This window comes from Lithobates pipiens, unplaced genomic scaffold (assembly GCF_037356315.1).
Source record: "Lithobates pipiens isolate NorthernLeopardFrog02 unplaced genomic scaffold, aLitPip1_a1.2 Scaffold_28, whole genome shotgun sequence".
Taxonomy (NCBI): Eukaryota; Metazoa; Chordata; class Amphibia; order Anura; family Ranidae; genus Lithobates; species Lithobates pipiens.
The window spans coordinates 197,819,664-197,834,124 of NW_027507789.1; the positions used below are offsets into that span (position 1 = coordinate 197,819,664).

The 14,461-nt window shown below is 46.4% G+C and overlaps 1 protein-coding gene and 1 long non-coding RNA gene across 2 annotated transcripts in view; one reads left to right on the top strand and one right to left on the bottom strand.

The window, feature by feature from the left end:
• Positions 1 to 14,461, bottom strand: part of LOC143936005 (uncharacterized) — a 356,680-nt gene that overhangs the window by 167,998 nt on the left and 174,221 nt on the right. The gene's annotated exons all lie outside the window — the stretch shown is intronic.
• LOC143936003 (cadherin-like protein 26) overlaps positions 1 to 14,461 on the top strand; it is a 157,555-nt gene that overhangs the window by 23,328 nt on the left and 119,766 nt on the right. The window contains exon 2 of the mRNA XM_077460265.1: positions 474 to 554. Coding sequence (XP_077316391.1) covers positions 474 to 554 — 81 coding nt within the window. The remainder of the gene's footprint in view (positions 1 to 473; positions 555 to 14,461) is intronic.

Below are 14,461 nucleotides of genomic sequence, written 5' to 3' on the forward strand. Positions count from 1 at the left end.
TCTTTTAAAGCTGGCTATACATGCTGTTCAGTTACTTTGTCAACATTAAAACTTTGCTCCAGTTAGAATTTTTTTTTATTGCTTTGGGTAGAGTAAGAAAAGGTTCCCCGGCTAGGCTTTGAACGCCTGCATCCCTTATTCTACAGGAGAAATAAAAAATGGAAAACAAAGAAGTAATATGATGGCATCACTGACTGTCCTGTCAATTTTCTAATTTGATTCTTTTTAAACAGCTCAACGTTTAGCCAATTTAGCAGAAATTGGCTGAAATTCGAGAAGTCTCTGGGGCCTTACTGAGGACCAAATGATTAAAACCTGTTACTGCCCCTGATGCCAACTATAAGGCTTAGAATACAGTATATAAGGATTGTCCCAACACAGAAGCCTTTGTGCTGTTGTACATAAAAGCATTTCCATGTAACTTCTGCATACTATAAAAAGGAGTTTAACATAACGTCTCATTTTTATTTTAGGTGTTGGTTGCACTGTTGGACCACCACCAGAGCCATGCTTTATTACGTAGAAGAAGAAGTGATGTGACCAACAAAATTCAGGTAAGCAAATGGACTTTTACAACGTAGGGAAGCACTGATCATTGTATGGATGGAAGCTATACCTAGACAAATGCATGTTTATCATTCCTGACCACTTTTATCCCTTGTACACACGATCAGAGATTGCGACGAAATGTGTCCGATTGGAGCGTTTTGTCGGATATTCCGACTGTGTATGGTCTGCATCGGACTGTTTCCGTCTGAATATCCGTCGGACCAAATTTTCCAACTTGCCGGAAATATTTCAATCATGCATAGAGAGTTCCGATCGGACAAAGTGCCACGCATGCTCAGATCAAATTCCTACACCAAAGCTATTGGCTACTAGCCTGAAAGTAGTCCCGTCATAATGAAATAACGTCATCACGTTCTGAACGATCAGATTTTCCGACAACTTCGTCCGACCGTATGTATACAACAGTTTCGGACAAAATCCGACGGATTTGGTTGTCGGAATCTCCGACCGTGTGTACAAGGGCTTAGAAGTACTCGTTCCTTGGCTGTCATGTTAATCCTCTGCCTTGAAGACTTATGGAGTCACTGACCAGGGATAAGAATTCAAGTCAGGAATTCTTATTTAATGGCTGCTTATTTGTGCATGCTAGATCTAAAAAAAAATTAATAAGTTGTATAGTTCTTCATTCCACATGAGTAAATGTAAAGGCCAAAAAATAACCTGCCCTATACCTGTTCGGCTATTAGCCACAAAAGGCATAATTGAAGGCAACAACATTTTAGCACACAGTCATTGCACGCATTATAGTATTAAAAAAATGGGCATTGCTTAGGTTGTTAGTGCCTGTCATCAGTGATGACTGTTACAGTTGGAAATGATAATCTTTCATGAGGTTAAAGGGATCTTCGAACTAAATGAATCTTGCTTGTCAACTCGTTAGCAGACTACATTAATAACATTAGTGTTTCAGTCGACCATCTGCCAATTAGCTACCACACAGTAGCCAATTCCATCTTTCCACTTGATATTTTCCTTTCCTAGTACAAGTTTATGATCTGCGGTATTTGAACAGTTTAAAGATAGATGCCTGCAGGGTCAGCAACTAATCCCCTAGGTGATCTTACACTGTCAGGTATTGACAATGCTGATGTGCCATGATTGTATTGGGTGACTGAAAATAGCGGGGCCAACCAATTAGTCCTAAGTAGTATGTACATTCCATGTGAGGGGAAAAAAATCCTCCAGGTTTCAAAGACTAACAAGTAACCCATTTTCTCACCTTTCAGAAGTCAAATTTGTGTGATAAGCTTAAAAAAAAAAACCTGTAGGTGTAACATTACACTTGGTCCAACTACCACAGCGATCTTGAAATCTGGTTCTATGTGCTCAAGCTGTGATGTCCTATTTAAAGGTGTAGACTCCACCTTATTCTTGATTCAAGCGTTACTACTGTAAGAGCCATTAACCTGGAACAGGCATGCAGGCAGTAAAGTCTGAAACATCTGGATTAGGTAATAAACATACCCTTCCCTAGACTTCCTTCCACAGCGTTTAGACAAAAGTGATGTCACCCTCCCAGTGCAAGCAGAACTCTGGAGAATGTGGAGTAGCCCATATGTCACAAGTATATGATCTTGTGCAATTTTCCACAAGATTTTGGCCACTTAGCATTCCCATATATCTTACCACCAGGAAGATGAAGTCACTCTCTGCACTACAGAAGTCAAGAAGAAGTGAGTATATCTAACCACTCTATAACCCCCCCAGGGTTTTTTGTGCAGTAGGAAGGTGGTGGGGCCATATTGAATAAAATAAAAACACGTCGTTTGTGGGAAAAAGGCAATATCATGGATCCAAAATAACAATCAGCGAAGCCACTATGTTTTATAACAATATTAAATAGATATTACTACCCTGTTTCCCCGAAAATAAGACCTAGCGTGATTGTCGGTGATGGCTGCAATATAAGCCCTACCCCCCAAATAAGCCCTAGTTAAAGTCCTTATTTTCGGGTATATACAGGGTATATAATAGGTCACCAATGATATAAATTGTTTTAGCTTTTCTAAAACACACACCTTTCAAATGTTTGCCCAGTCACATTCACCTGCTCATCCAAGCAGATACCTCAATTTTATTGAAAACTGCTTGGATAAGCAGCAAAACCGCTTCAACACTACAGAACCAATCCAGTTGAAAGTGACTAGCTACTACAAGCCATACCATGACATGGATAACCAAGAACCTTCAAAAACATCACATTTTTAAATTTCTTATTAAAGGTAATTTGTCTCAATGTTTTTGAAACTGAGCTCACTTATACATTTGTGCACATGTGAAATTGAGACACCACATCACCACAATCTTCCAATGATGCACCGTGAATGGCCACAGGTGTTTTTGCCTAAAGATTACTTAAAACCCCCAAAAATTATATATTTTTTTAAAGCTGACACCCTGGAGCAGTGATTCTCAACCAGGGTTCCGTGGAACCCTAGGGTTCCTCCAGAGGTTGCTAGGGGTTCCTTCAGCATTGGGCAATTTCTGCCTCTCAGATAAGTTCCCACTCACACCATTGATCTTTTTAGCCATCTGTAAGGAGGTAATTCTTCCCTATGACCACAAGTGTAAGGACCATTCTTCCCACTTCCCACCAACGTATCATGAATTGTAAATTTAAAATTTTTAGCAGGGGTTCCTCTGTGTTGAAAAGGTTGAGAAAGGCTGCCCTAGAGAGTAAAATGGTGGTAGTTCTAATTTGTGCATCGGTTAATGAAACCCAAAATTTCAGTAAAAAATACACAAAAGGTTATTTTTAGGGCATATACTGTACAGTGCTGTGAAAGTATTTGCCCCCTTCCTGATTTTTTTTTTTTTTTGCATATTTGTCACACTTAAATGATTCAGATCAAACTAATTTTATTACACAAAGATAACCCGAGTAAATACAAAATGCAGGAAAAAGACCAGGAGAGGAGGAAGGAAGAGTCTTCTTCCCTCAGACCCCAGATAAGGAAGAACTGATTGATGTTATGAATGTGTCACAGCAGGTCTTGACTCCTTCCAAAACATCACTCTTGTCTAGGGGCCTAAATTTTTGTCCATCATAGCATTTTGATATCTTTGGGACGTTGCTAGACATTAATAGGTTTATAAGAAATATCACCATTAGAATACATTAGTTGGCTTCAGATGGAGACATACAAGATTGCGTTGATACTAATATCTGCATAATAATGTATCCGATAGAACAATGTTCCTGAAAAGAAGAACTATCAAGGATCTTATAGATTTGGCAGCAGAGGGCAATAATACGGGTCAGTCTAGAGACATGGTCAAGTGAGGGTCTCAATAGGGTAAAAATAAAAATTCATTCTGATTTTTATCCCATTAATATACGCACCACTGGAGTGGACAGAAACCAGAAATGTGTAGAAAGAGATCTAGCCCATTTGGCTACAACTACACATGCTACTGGGACTCGCATTGATAATTTCACTGTAGATGACAGATCTGCCTTACGTGATTTACAAAATTACTCCTCTATAGTGATACGGAATTCTGACAAGGGTGGACAGGTAGTTGACATGAATGCCAGTGCCTATCAGGAGGAGGCTATTCGAAAACTATCTGACCAAAATATTTGTATAACTTGCTTCAAAAGGGGTCTACCTCGGTGTCTTTAGCATTAGGGAAGTGTAGTCCCTCATCCCGGAGTGTCCAATCCTACCTACCTTCCATCTTCCTAAGGCTCATAAGGGCTTGGATCTCTTACATGGCAGGCCCACTGTTGCCAGCACTGGTTTCTTGAATGAGAATCTGAGGCGATGGATGGACAGTTACAGTCTTTAGTAAGTTCTTGCAGAGTTATTTGAAGGATACAAACCATCTTTTGAATGTTATGAAGGAGGCAGTGTGAAAGCAGGACTACATCTAGGTGACATGTGGTGTTGCCAGTTTGTACTCTAGTATTCCACACCATCTAGCAAAACAGGCTGTATCCTTTTACCTAGAATACTATATTAAATTACCAATGTCCCAACGGTTGTTTATTTTGAAGGTCCTTGAGTATTTATTAATGCACAATTACTTAATCTTCGGGAGGGATTTTCTATCTCCAGCGGAGTGGGGTCGCGATGGGGGTGAAATGTTCACCCTCTCTCGCCAACCTATTCATGGGTTGGTCGGAGCGGTCCCACATCTACATGGATGGGAATCCATGTAAACCGTATATTCATACATTCTTTTGCTACATAGGTGACCTGTTCATTTCCGATAAGCAAATAGGTGATCTAGAATCCTTTCTGACATATTTGAACTTTAATATGAGCAATTTGACATTTATAGGACAGATGGAATCGAGGGAAATTAGTTTTGTGGATGTACTTTTGGTTGCCTCCCAGGACTGTGTGATTACATGTCTATGTATATACAGGAAACCTTTGGCTGGGAACAGCCTTCTCATGGCACAGTCCAGTCATGCCAAACATACCATCACTGGGATTCCAGTGGGACAATTAATCTCTGTACGATGGATGTGTAGCGAGGACATTGATTTTGAGAGAGAGGCTGGAGCACTGTATAATAGATTTAGACAGCGGGGTTATCCCATTTGGACACTGAAACGTGCAAACAATATTGCCAATAGTAAGAGTATGGAGGAGCTTCTTATTAACCATACAACGATCTTGATGTAAATACAATAATAAACCTACCCTTGCTCGGTCTCTAGGGACTACTCTTTCTCCTAGTTTCTTTCATTCTACACCTAAACAATCTACTACAAGGTTACATTTTGGAGGCAACTTTAGATGTAGGGAGAAGGATTGTCCTTGTTGTCCACACATTCTTGCAGGTCATGATTTGGTATCTAGTATTAATAATAAGATTAGTCATTTAAGAGTGATTGAGGGAATACAACTATTACTTACCTGGAGTTTTTCTCCTTTTGTTGGGGGCACTAGCTTGCTCACATACATACGTTTTATATAGTTCATAATCTACATACTTCATTTAGCTACGTCAGGTAGCGCCTGGGCCTCTCTCTTCCTTTTCTTATTTTTTATTTGTCATATCTCACATTCCTTTGGGACTGTGAGACATAGGGGCGGCGACACCTGTTGATAGCTGTGTTGTCTGTTCTACTGTTTTACCTACACATACCATCCAGCGCGGCTGTGGTTCTCTGAGACCGCTCTTATATAGTTTCTTATTTCCTTAATTGTAACACAACATGTTGTATACGTCATTACTTGCAAGTCCTGCAAAATTCAGTATGTGTGTCAGTACTAGAATCCCTTTAGGACCCAGCACAACTCACCTGACACAGCCTGTGTCTGGGAAACAACAGTGATTGGCCAGCTCACGTTTAAATCACCTGTATCAGCATTCAGTCAGCGCTCGTGTTAGAGTTCACTTGTGTTTGATCCAGCTGATATTTGCTCTGTGACTTTCTTGTTTGACCCGGCTTGTTTGACCTTCCTTGCTTGCTTCTGATTCTGTACCGTTTGGATTCTGATCTACCTGTGTATGACCCAGCTTGCCTAGACTACGCTTTGCCTGATTCTACTAGTACCCACATCTGCAGCAGTGAACCACAAGGTCCAGCAATCATCTATCCTCATCTACAACAGTGAACTACAAGGTCCAGCACTCATCTACCCTCATCTACAGCAGTGAACTACAAGGTCCAGCAATCACCTACCTTCGTCTGCAGCGGTGTACTACAAGTCCCAGCTGACCTGCTCTGCTTAGACCTGCTCATGGTATGTGCTTTGAACTCTTTGTATAATCAGCACACCTGAACTGTTACTTGTTATCTGCACCTAGCCTGACATTAACACGAGCCAATACATAAAGGGAAACCTATCATGAATCCTGAACAGGCTCAGTTGTTTACACAAGAACTTTGCCGTTTATCGCATCAAGTTCAGGAAATGGCCACAGAGCTCACCAAGGTGCAATCTCCTTCTACTACCACCATTACTAAAACTCCATCTGAACCAAAAATTCCTTTGCCCGACCGGTTTTCTGGTGACCGTAAAGCGTTTTGCAACTTTAAAAACAGCTGCAAATTATATTTCAAGTTGAGGCCATCCTCGTCTGGCCCTGAAACTCAGAGGGTTCAAATCATTATCTCTCTACTACAGGGTGACCCCCAGGCTTGGGCCTTTAACCTGGAACCTAACCATCCAGCCTTACTAACAGTAGATGCCTTCTTTGAAGCCCTTGGGTTGCTATATGATGATCCAGATCGTGCTGCTACTGCAGAATCGACCCTGCGTAACTTAAAACAAGGAACTACCACAGCTGAAATGTATTGCTCAGAGTTTCGCAGGTGGGCCCCGGAATCTGGCTGGAATGATGCAGCTCTCCGCAGCCAGTTTAGAATTGGCCTTTCAGATGCGATTAAAGACGCTCTGGTCAACTTCTCCTATCCAGCCTCACTGGAGGAGGCTATGTGTCTAGCTATTAGAATTGACCGCCGCCAGCGAGAGAGGAGGCGAGAACAAACGATGGCTGTGGCAAACTGTATACCTTCCTTATCACCTGATTATTCCATCTCCAGTGCCAAATCTGAGGAAGAACCTATGCAGTTAGGCTCCACCCGGTTATCGGCCCAGGAACACAAACGCAGGCGTAATATGGGACTCTGCTTATACTGTGGCCTCAAGGGTCATATGCTCCGTTCGTGCCCTACACGTCCGGGAAACGCCAGGACCTAGGTGATTGCGGGGAGGTCACCTTAGGTCTACTCTCATCTCCCCAGGGGGACAATCGTATACTTTTACCCGCTGTCATTCACTTTGGGACAGGGGCTCATGAACTGCTGGCCTTGGTGGATTCTGGAGCAGCTGAGAATTTTATTGATAAAACTCTGATCACCTCTTTGTCCCTGGAAACTCATGCTCTAGATTGTCCAGTCCGCCTGATCTCTGTGGATAATCGGCCTCTCTCACAAGACCTAGTGCTCCAATCCACCAACCCTTTCCAGTTACAATTAGGGGCTTTGCATTGGGAGAAGATTTCTTGTCTTGTCATTGACTCTCCATCCACTCCTTTGATCCTAGGCCTTCCTTGGCTTCAGAAGCACAATCCTGTAATTGACTGGCCAACAAGAGATATTCTGGCTTGGTCCAATCAGTGTAAAAAGAGCTGCATCCAGCACCTTGTTCCACTTGCTACCTGTCAAGTGGGAATAGAACAGATTCCACTTTGTTATAAGGACTTTCGGGATGTGTTTTCTAAAGGAATTGCTGACACTTTACCTCCTCATCGCAGTTATGATTGTCCCATTGACCTCTTGCCTGACACTACACCTCCTCGAGGGAGAGTCTTTCCACTGTCTGAACCAGAGAATCTTGCTTTGCAAGAATACATCCAGGAAAACCTAGCTAAGGGTTTCATCCGTCCCTCCACTTCTCCCGCAGGAGCAGGATGCTTCTTTGTCCCGAAGAAGGATGGAGGACTGCGACTTTGTGTTGATTACAGAGGCCTAAATAAAATAACCATTCCCAATCGGTATCCTCTCCCTCTCATCACAGAGTTGTTCTCTCAAATCCAGGGAGCCAAAATCTTCTCCAAACTGGATTTAAGGGGAGCCTATAATCTGGTGCGAATCCGTGCAGGCGATGAATGGAAGACGGCCTTTAACACCAAGGATGGTCATTATGAATGTCTTGTCATGCCTTTCGGCCTCAGGAATGCACCAGCCGTCTTTCAGAACTTCATGAATGACATTTTCCGTGACATGATGGGTCGCTTCATGCTTGTTTATTTAGACGATATTTTGATTTACTCTCCCAATCTTGAAACACATCAGAAGCATGTCTGCTCGGTATTAGCCCGACTAAAGACTCACTCCCTTTTTGTAAAGCCTGAAAAATGTCTTTTCCATGTTAAACAAGTACCTTTCCTGGGTTATCTAGTTTCTGACACAGGCCTCACCATGGACCCAGCCAAGGTTCAAGCCATTCTAGACTGGGCACCACCTTCAGACCTGAAGGCAGTTCTACGCTTCCTGGGCTTTGCAAATTTCTATCGAAAATTCATTAAGAACTTTGCCACCATTGCACATCCCATCACCTCTCTCACCAGGAAGACTCCTAGTACATTTAAATGGACTACTGAAGCCCAGGCAGCCTTCACCCAGTTAAAGAAAGCCTTTACCTCTGCACCAATTCTACGCCATCCTGTTCCTGAGCTACCTTTTATTGTAGAGGTAGATGCATCTGAAGTAGGAGTGGGGGCGCTTTTGTCACAAAAAGATCCTGTAAGTGCTGCCATCCACCCTTGTGCCTTCTTGTCCCGTAAATATTCCCCAGCAGAACGCAATTACGATATAGGCAACAGAGAACTTTTAGCCATAAAGCTAGCTTTAGAGGAATGGAGACATTGGCTGGAGGGAGCTCGCTATCCATTCATAGTTCTGACTGACCACAAAAACCTTGAATATATCCGTTCTGCTAAAAGACTGAACTCGCGTCAAGCCAGGTGGTCATTGTTCTTCTCCAGATTTGACTTTACAATTTCTTATTTACCAGGTCCAAAAAACATTAAGGCCGATGCCTTGTCTCGCAGTTTTTTATCAGAGTCTCCTCCTCCGCTTCCTCCTCAACCCATTATCTCTGAGGATAGGATTTTGGCTTTTACCCAGACTGACATCTCTGAGGCCTTGTTACCAGCACAGGCTGAAGCCCCTCCCTCCACTCCCCCTGGTATGCTCTTTGTGCCCCTGGCTCTTCGTTTGCAGGTATTGCAACAAGTACATGCATCAAAACCTGCAGCACATCCAGGGTTTAGACAAACTTTTGAGATCGTCTCTCGCAACCTCTGGTGGCCATCGCTTAGGCAGGATGTGTTAGCCTTCGTCCAGGCCTGTGAAGTTTGCGCCAGAAGCAAGAGCAGTACCTCTAAGCCCCCCGGTCTCCTTCGTCCTCTACCAATACCTACCTGTCCCTGGACCCATTTATCTATGGACTTTATCACAGACTTGCCTCTGTCCCAGGGATGTTCCACGATCTGGGTGGTGGTAGACAGGTTCAGTAAAATGGCCCACTTTGTTCCGCTTCCGAAGCTTCCATCTGCTAAAGAACTGGCATCTTTATTCATTAAGCACATTTTCAGGCTCCATGGGGCACCAGTTAACATTGTCTCTGACCGTGGCTCTCAGTTTATAGCTCAGTTTTGGAAGGCCCTTTGCTCTCAGCTGGGGATTAAATTATCATATTCTTCAGCATATCATCCTGAGACTAATGGCCAAACAGAAAGGACTAATCAGACTCTAGAGAAGATGGTACGTTGTCTGATGGCCAAAGATGAGGTGGAGTGGGTCAACATCCTTCCATGGGCAGAGTTTGCCTTTAATAATTGTGCCAGCACATCTACAGGGACCTCTCCTTTCTTTTGTGTTTACGGGTTGCATCCTCGTGTGTGCTCCTTTGATCTTCCGCCCTCTGATGTTCCAGATGCCAACACCACGATTGAACATTTCTCCAAAATCTGGTCCGATGTAAATCATGCTATTTCCCGCTCTGTGCAGGCTTTTAAGAAAACTGCTGACAAGAAGCGCTCAAAGGTAGTGATGGACGAACTTCCGACGGGACGTTTCGCGAACGCGAAACGCGAACGGACACAAACGTTCGCGAAAACGACCGTTCGCCGCGGGCTCCATTGACTTCAATGGGAGGCGAATTTCGCAAACCTTTAGGTCGAATTTGCGGCCACGGGGTAATTATTAGGGGGTAGCACGTAGTCCCACCACCTGGACAATAGCATAATACATGTATGAGGTGAATTTGGGATCGATAACTACAAGCATTTTTTTTTTATTTGGGAAATTGTTCTGACAATTCAGGACTATGGAGCTAATGAAGGCAATGGAGGAGAGGGAAGGTCAGGGACCAGGGTAGGCAAACAAGAGGGTGCAGGAGATACAGAGCACTGACAGCAGCACCGTAATACAGAGCACTGACATCAGCACCGTGACATACAGCGCTGACAGCAGCTCCGTGACATACAGCGCTGACAGCAGCTCCGTGACATACAGCGCTGACAGCATCTCCGTGACATACAGCGCTGACAGCAGCTCCGTGACATACAGCGCTGACAGCAGCTCCGTGACATACAGCGCTGACAGCAGCACCGTGACATACAGCGCTGACAGCAGCTCCGTGACATACAGCGCTGACAGCAGCTCCGTGACATACAGCGCTGACAGCAGCTCCGTGACATACAGCACTGACAGCAGCTCCGTGACATACAGCGCTGACAGCAGCTCCGTGACATACAGCGCTGACAGCAGCACCGTGACATACAGCGCTGACAGCAGCTCCGTGACATACAGCGCTGACAGCAGCTCCGTGACATACAGCACTGACAGCAGCTCCGTGACATACAGCGCTGACAGCAGCTCCGTGACATACAGCGCTGACAGCAGCACCGTGACATACAGCGCTGACAGCAGCTCCGTGACATACAGCGCTGACAGCAGCTCCGTGACATACAGCGCTGACAGCAGCTCCGTGACATACAGCGCTGACAGCAGCTCCGTGACATACAGCGCTGACAGCAGCTCCGTGACATACAGCGCTGACAGCAGCTCCGTGACATACAGCGCTGACAGCAGCTCCGTGACATACAGCGCTGACAGCAGCACCGTGACATACAGCGCTGACAGCAGCTCCGTGACATACAGCGCTGACAGCAGCTCCGTGACATACAGCGCTGACAGCAGCACCGTGACATACAGCGCTGACAGCAGCTCCGTGACATACAGCGCTGACAGCAGCTCCGTGACATACAGCGCTGACAGCAGCTCCGTGACATACAGCGCTGACAGCAGCTCCGTGACATACAGCGCTGACAGCAGCTCCGTGACATACAGCGCTGACAGCAGCTCCGTGACATACAGCGCTGACAGCAGCTCCGTGACATACAGCGCTGACAGCAGCTCCGTGACATACAGCGCTGACAGCAGCTCCGTGACATACAGCGCTGACAGCAGCTCCGTGACATACAGCGCTGACAGCAGCTCCGTGACATACAGCGCTGACAGCAGCTCCGTGACATACAGCGCTGACAGCAGCTCCGTGACATACAGCGCTGACAGCAGCTCCGTGACATACAGCGCTGACAGCAGCACCGTAAGCAGCCCCAGGAGGAAGTCAGCACAGCACAGGGATGGTGTGATCCCCTCATAATAAGAACCCCCAGGAGGAAGTCAGCACAGCACAGGGATGGTGGGAGCCCCTCATAATAAGAACACCCAGGAGGAAGTCAGCACAGCACAGGGATGGTGGGAACCCCTCATAATAAGCAGCCCCAGTAGAAATATGACACCGCTCAACCTCTTCAAAGAGGAGGGTAGGGGCATATAGTACGGTGTGCTTTTTTGGGTCAGGGAAGTGAGCCAAATGAATTAAGAAGGTCTGTGTGCTTGATTCCAAAAATTGTTTATAGACATATACATGGTCTACTGATCACATGTGTTGAATTCCTCCGAGATCCATGCCTCATTCATTTTTAGAAATGTGAGGTAGTTAACACTGTGGTGAGCTAGGCGAGTACGCTTATCGGTCACAATCCCCCCTGCTGCGCTGAACGTCCTTTCGGACAGGACACTGGATGAGGGGCAAGCCAACAGTTCGATTGCAAATTGGGCAAGCTCTGGCCAGAGGTCAAGCCTGCCCACCCAGTAGTCTAGGGGTTCATCACTCCTCAGAGCGTCCACATCGGCCGTTAACCCAATGTAGTCGGACACCTGACGGTCTAGGCGTTCCCTGATGCTGGATCCGGATGACACCTGTCGATGGGTCGGCTGAAAGAATGACCTCATATCCGAAGTCACCAACACATCTTCAAACCGGCCTCTTCTTGCAGGCGCTGTTGGATTGGTACCCGCAAATCCTTCTCTGGGAGTGGGAATTGCTCCTCTGCCAGCGCACGCAAAAGCAGAATGCAGCATTTCTCGAAGCAAGGCCTGGAAGTGCTGCATTCTGACAGCCCTCTGCGACGGCGGTAACATTTCCGCCATTTTGTGTTTGTACCGGGGGTCTAAGTACGTTGCCACCCAGTACTGGTCCTTGACCCTCATGCTTTTTATACGGGGGTCCCTATTAAAACACTGGAGCATGAAGGCCCCCATTTGCACTAAAGTGGAAGCGGTGTGGTGGCCTGGCTCCTGCTCATCATCCAGGATAATGTCGTCCTCTTCATTCTCCTCTCCCCATCCTCGCACAACAGGGATCCCAGAAAGGTTTAAAGCATGCTCTTCTTGCTCCTGCTCATCCGCCCCGGCACCATCCTCCTCTGACTCCTCATCAGACTCCTGTTGTTGACTTGTCTCAGATAGAGTAGCCCCCCCTGGGAATTCATCCAGCATTGCGACTTCCTCATCTTCCCGCTCCTGCTCCTCCACAGCCTGATCAATGACACGACGCAATGCACGCTCCAGAAAGAAGGCATAAGGTACCATGTCACTGATGGCGCCATGGCTGCGACTGACCAGTTTGGTGATCTCCTCAAATGGCCGCAGAAGTCTGCATGTGTCGCGCATGAGCAGCCACTGGCGCGGTGAAAAAAAACCCAGCTCCCCAGAACCGTTTCTTTCGCAGAGTTCATACAGGTAGACGTTAACTGCACGTTTCTGCTGGAGCAGCCTATCAAGCATATAGAAGGTTGAGTTCCATCGCGTCGGGCAATCGCAAATAAGACGTCTGACCGGCAGATGGTGTCGCCGCTGAATGTCAGCAAGGCGAGCCATGGCCGTGTAAGATCTTCTGAAATGGGCCGAGATTTTCCTTGCCTGCCGCAAGATGTCCTGGACCCCAGGGTATTTGACAAGGAATCGCTGCACGACCAAGTTTAAGACGTGTGCCATGCACGGCACGTGCGTGATTTTGCCCTGTTTCAATGCGCTAAGCAGATTGGCACCGTTGTCACACACCACTTTACCAACTGTCAAATTGAGCGGTGTTAGCCACTCATCTGCCTGTGAACGCAAAGCTGAAAGGAGTGCCGGGCCAGTGTGGCTCTTTGCTTCCAGGCACAACAGACGCAGCACGGCATGGCAACGTCTCACCTGGCATGTGGAATAGGTTCTGGGGAGCTTGGGCGGTGCAGTGGAAGAGACGCTAGCAGCGGAAAAGGAGGAGGCAGCTGAGGAGGAGAGGGAGGAGGATGGAGTAGGAGGAGGAGAAGAAGAGTCAGGCCTGCATGCAATCCGTGGCGGTAAAACCAAATCTACACGGGTGCCACGGGTTACATGCTTGACGGCCGTCAGAAGGTTCACCCAGTGGGCAGTAAAACTGATATACCTTCCCTGCCCGTGTTTGCTAGACCACGTGTCTGTGGTCAGATGTATCTTGGCACCGACACTGTGTGCCAGAGATACATTCACTTGCCGCTGAACATGGCCATATAGCTCTGGGATGCCCTTCTCTGAGAAATACTTCCTTCCTGGGACCTTCCATTGTGGTGTTCCAATGGCCACAAATTTGCGAAAGGCCTCCGAGTCCACCAGTTTATATGGCAGTAGTTGGCGGGCTATGAGTTCTGACAAGCCAGCCGCCAACCGTTGGGCAAGAGGGTTATCCGGCGTCATCATTTTTTTACGCTCAAACATTAGGCCCACGGAAGCCTGCCTTTTTGCAGAAAAATGTGAGCTTGGCGTGATGGAAGGTGGAGTGGAGGACAATTGTGAGGAGAGAGGAGAAGGAGAAGTAGAAGACGAGGCTGGACGGTGAGAGCCTGCAGTGTGGCTTTGTGTGTTCCGTTGCTCCCACTGGGCTCGGTGATGGCTGCTCATGTGCCTTCTTAAGGCGGTCGTCCCTAGGTGAGTATTGGGCTTACCGCGACTAACGCGTTGACTGCAAAGATTGCAGATGGCAACGCTATTGTCAGCAGCGGACACGTTAAAAAAAGCCCACACTGCGGAGCCATGTGCCGGTGT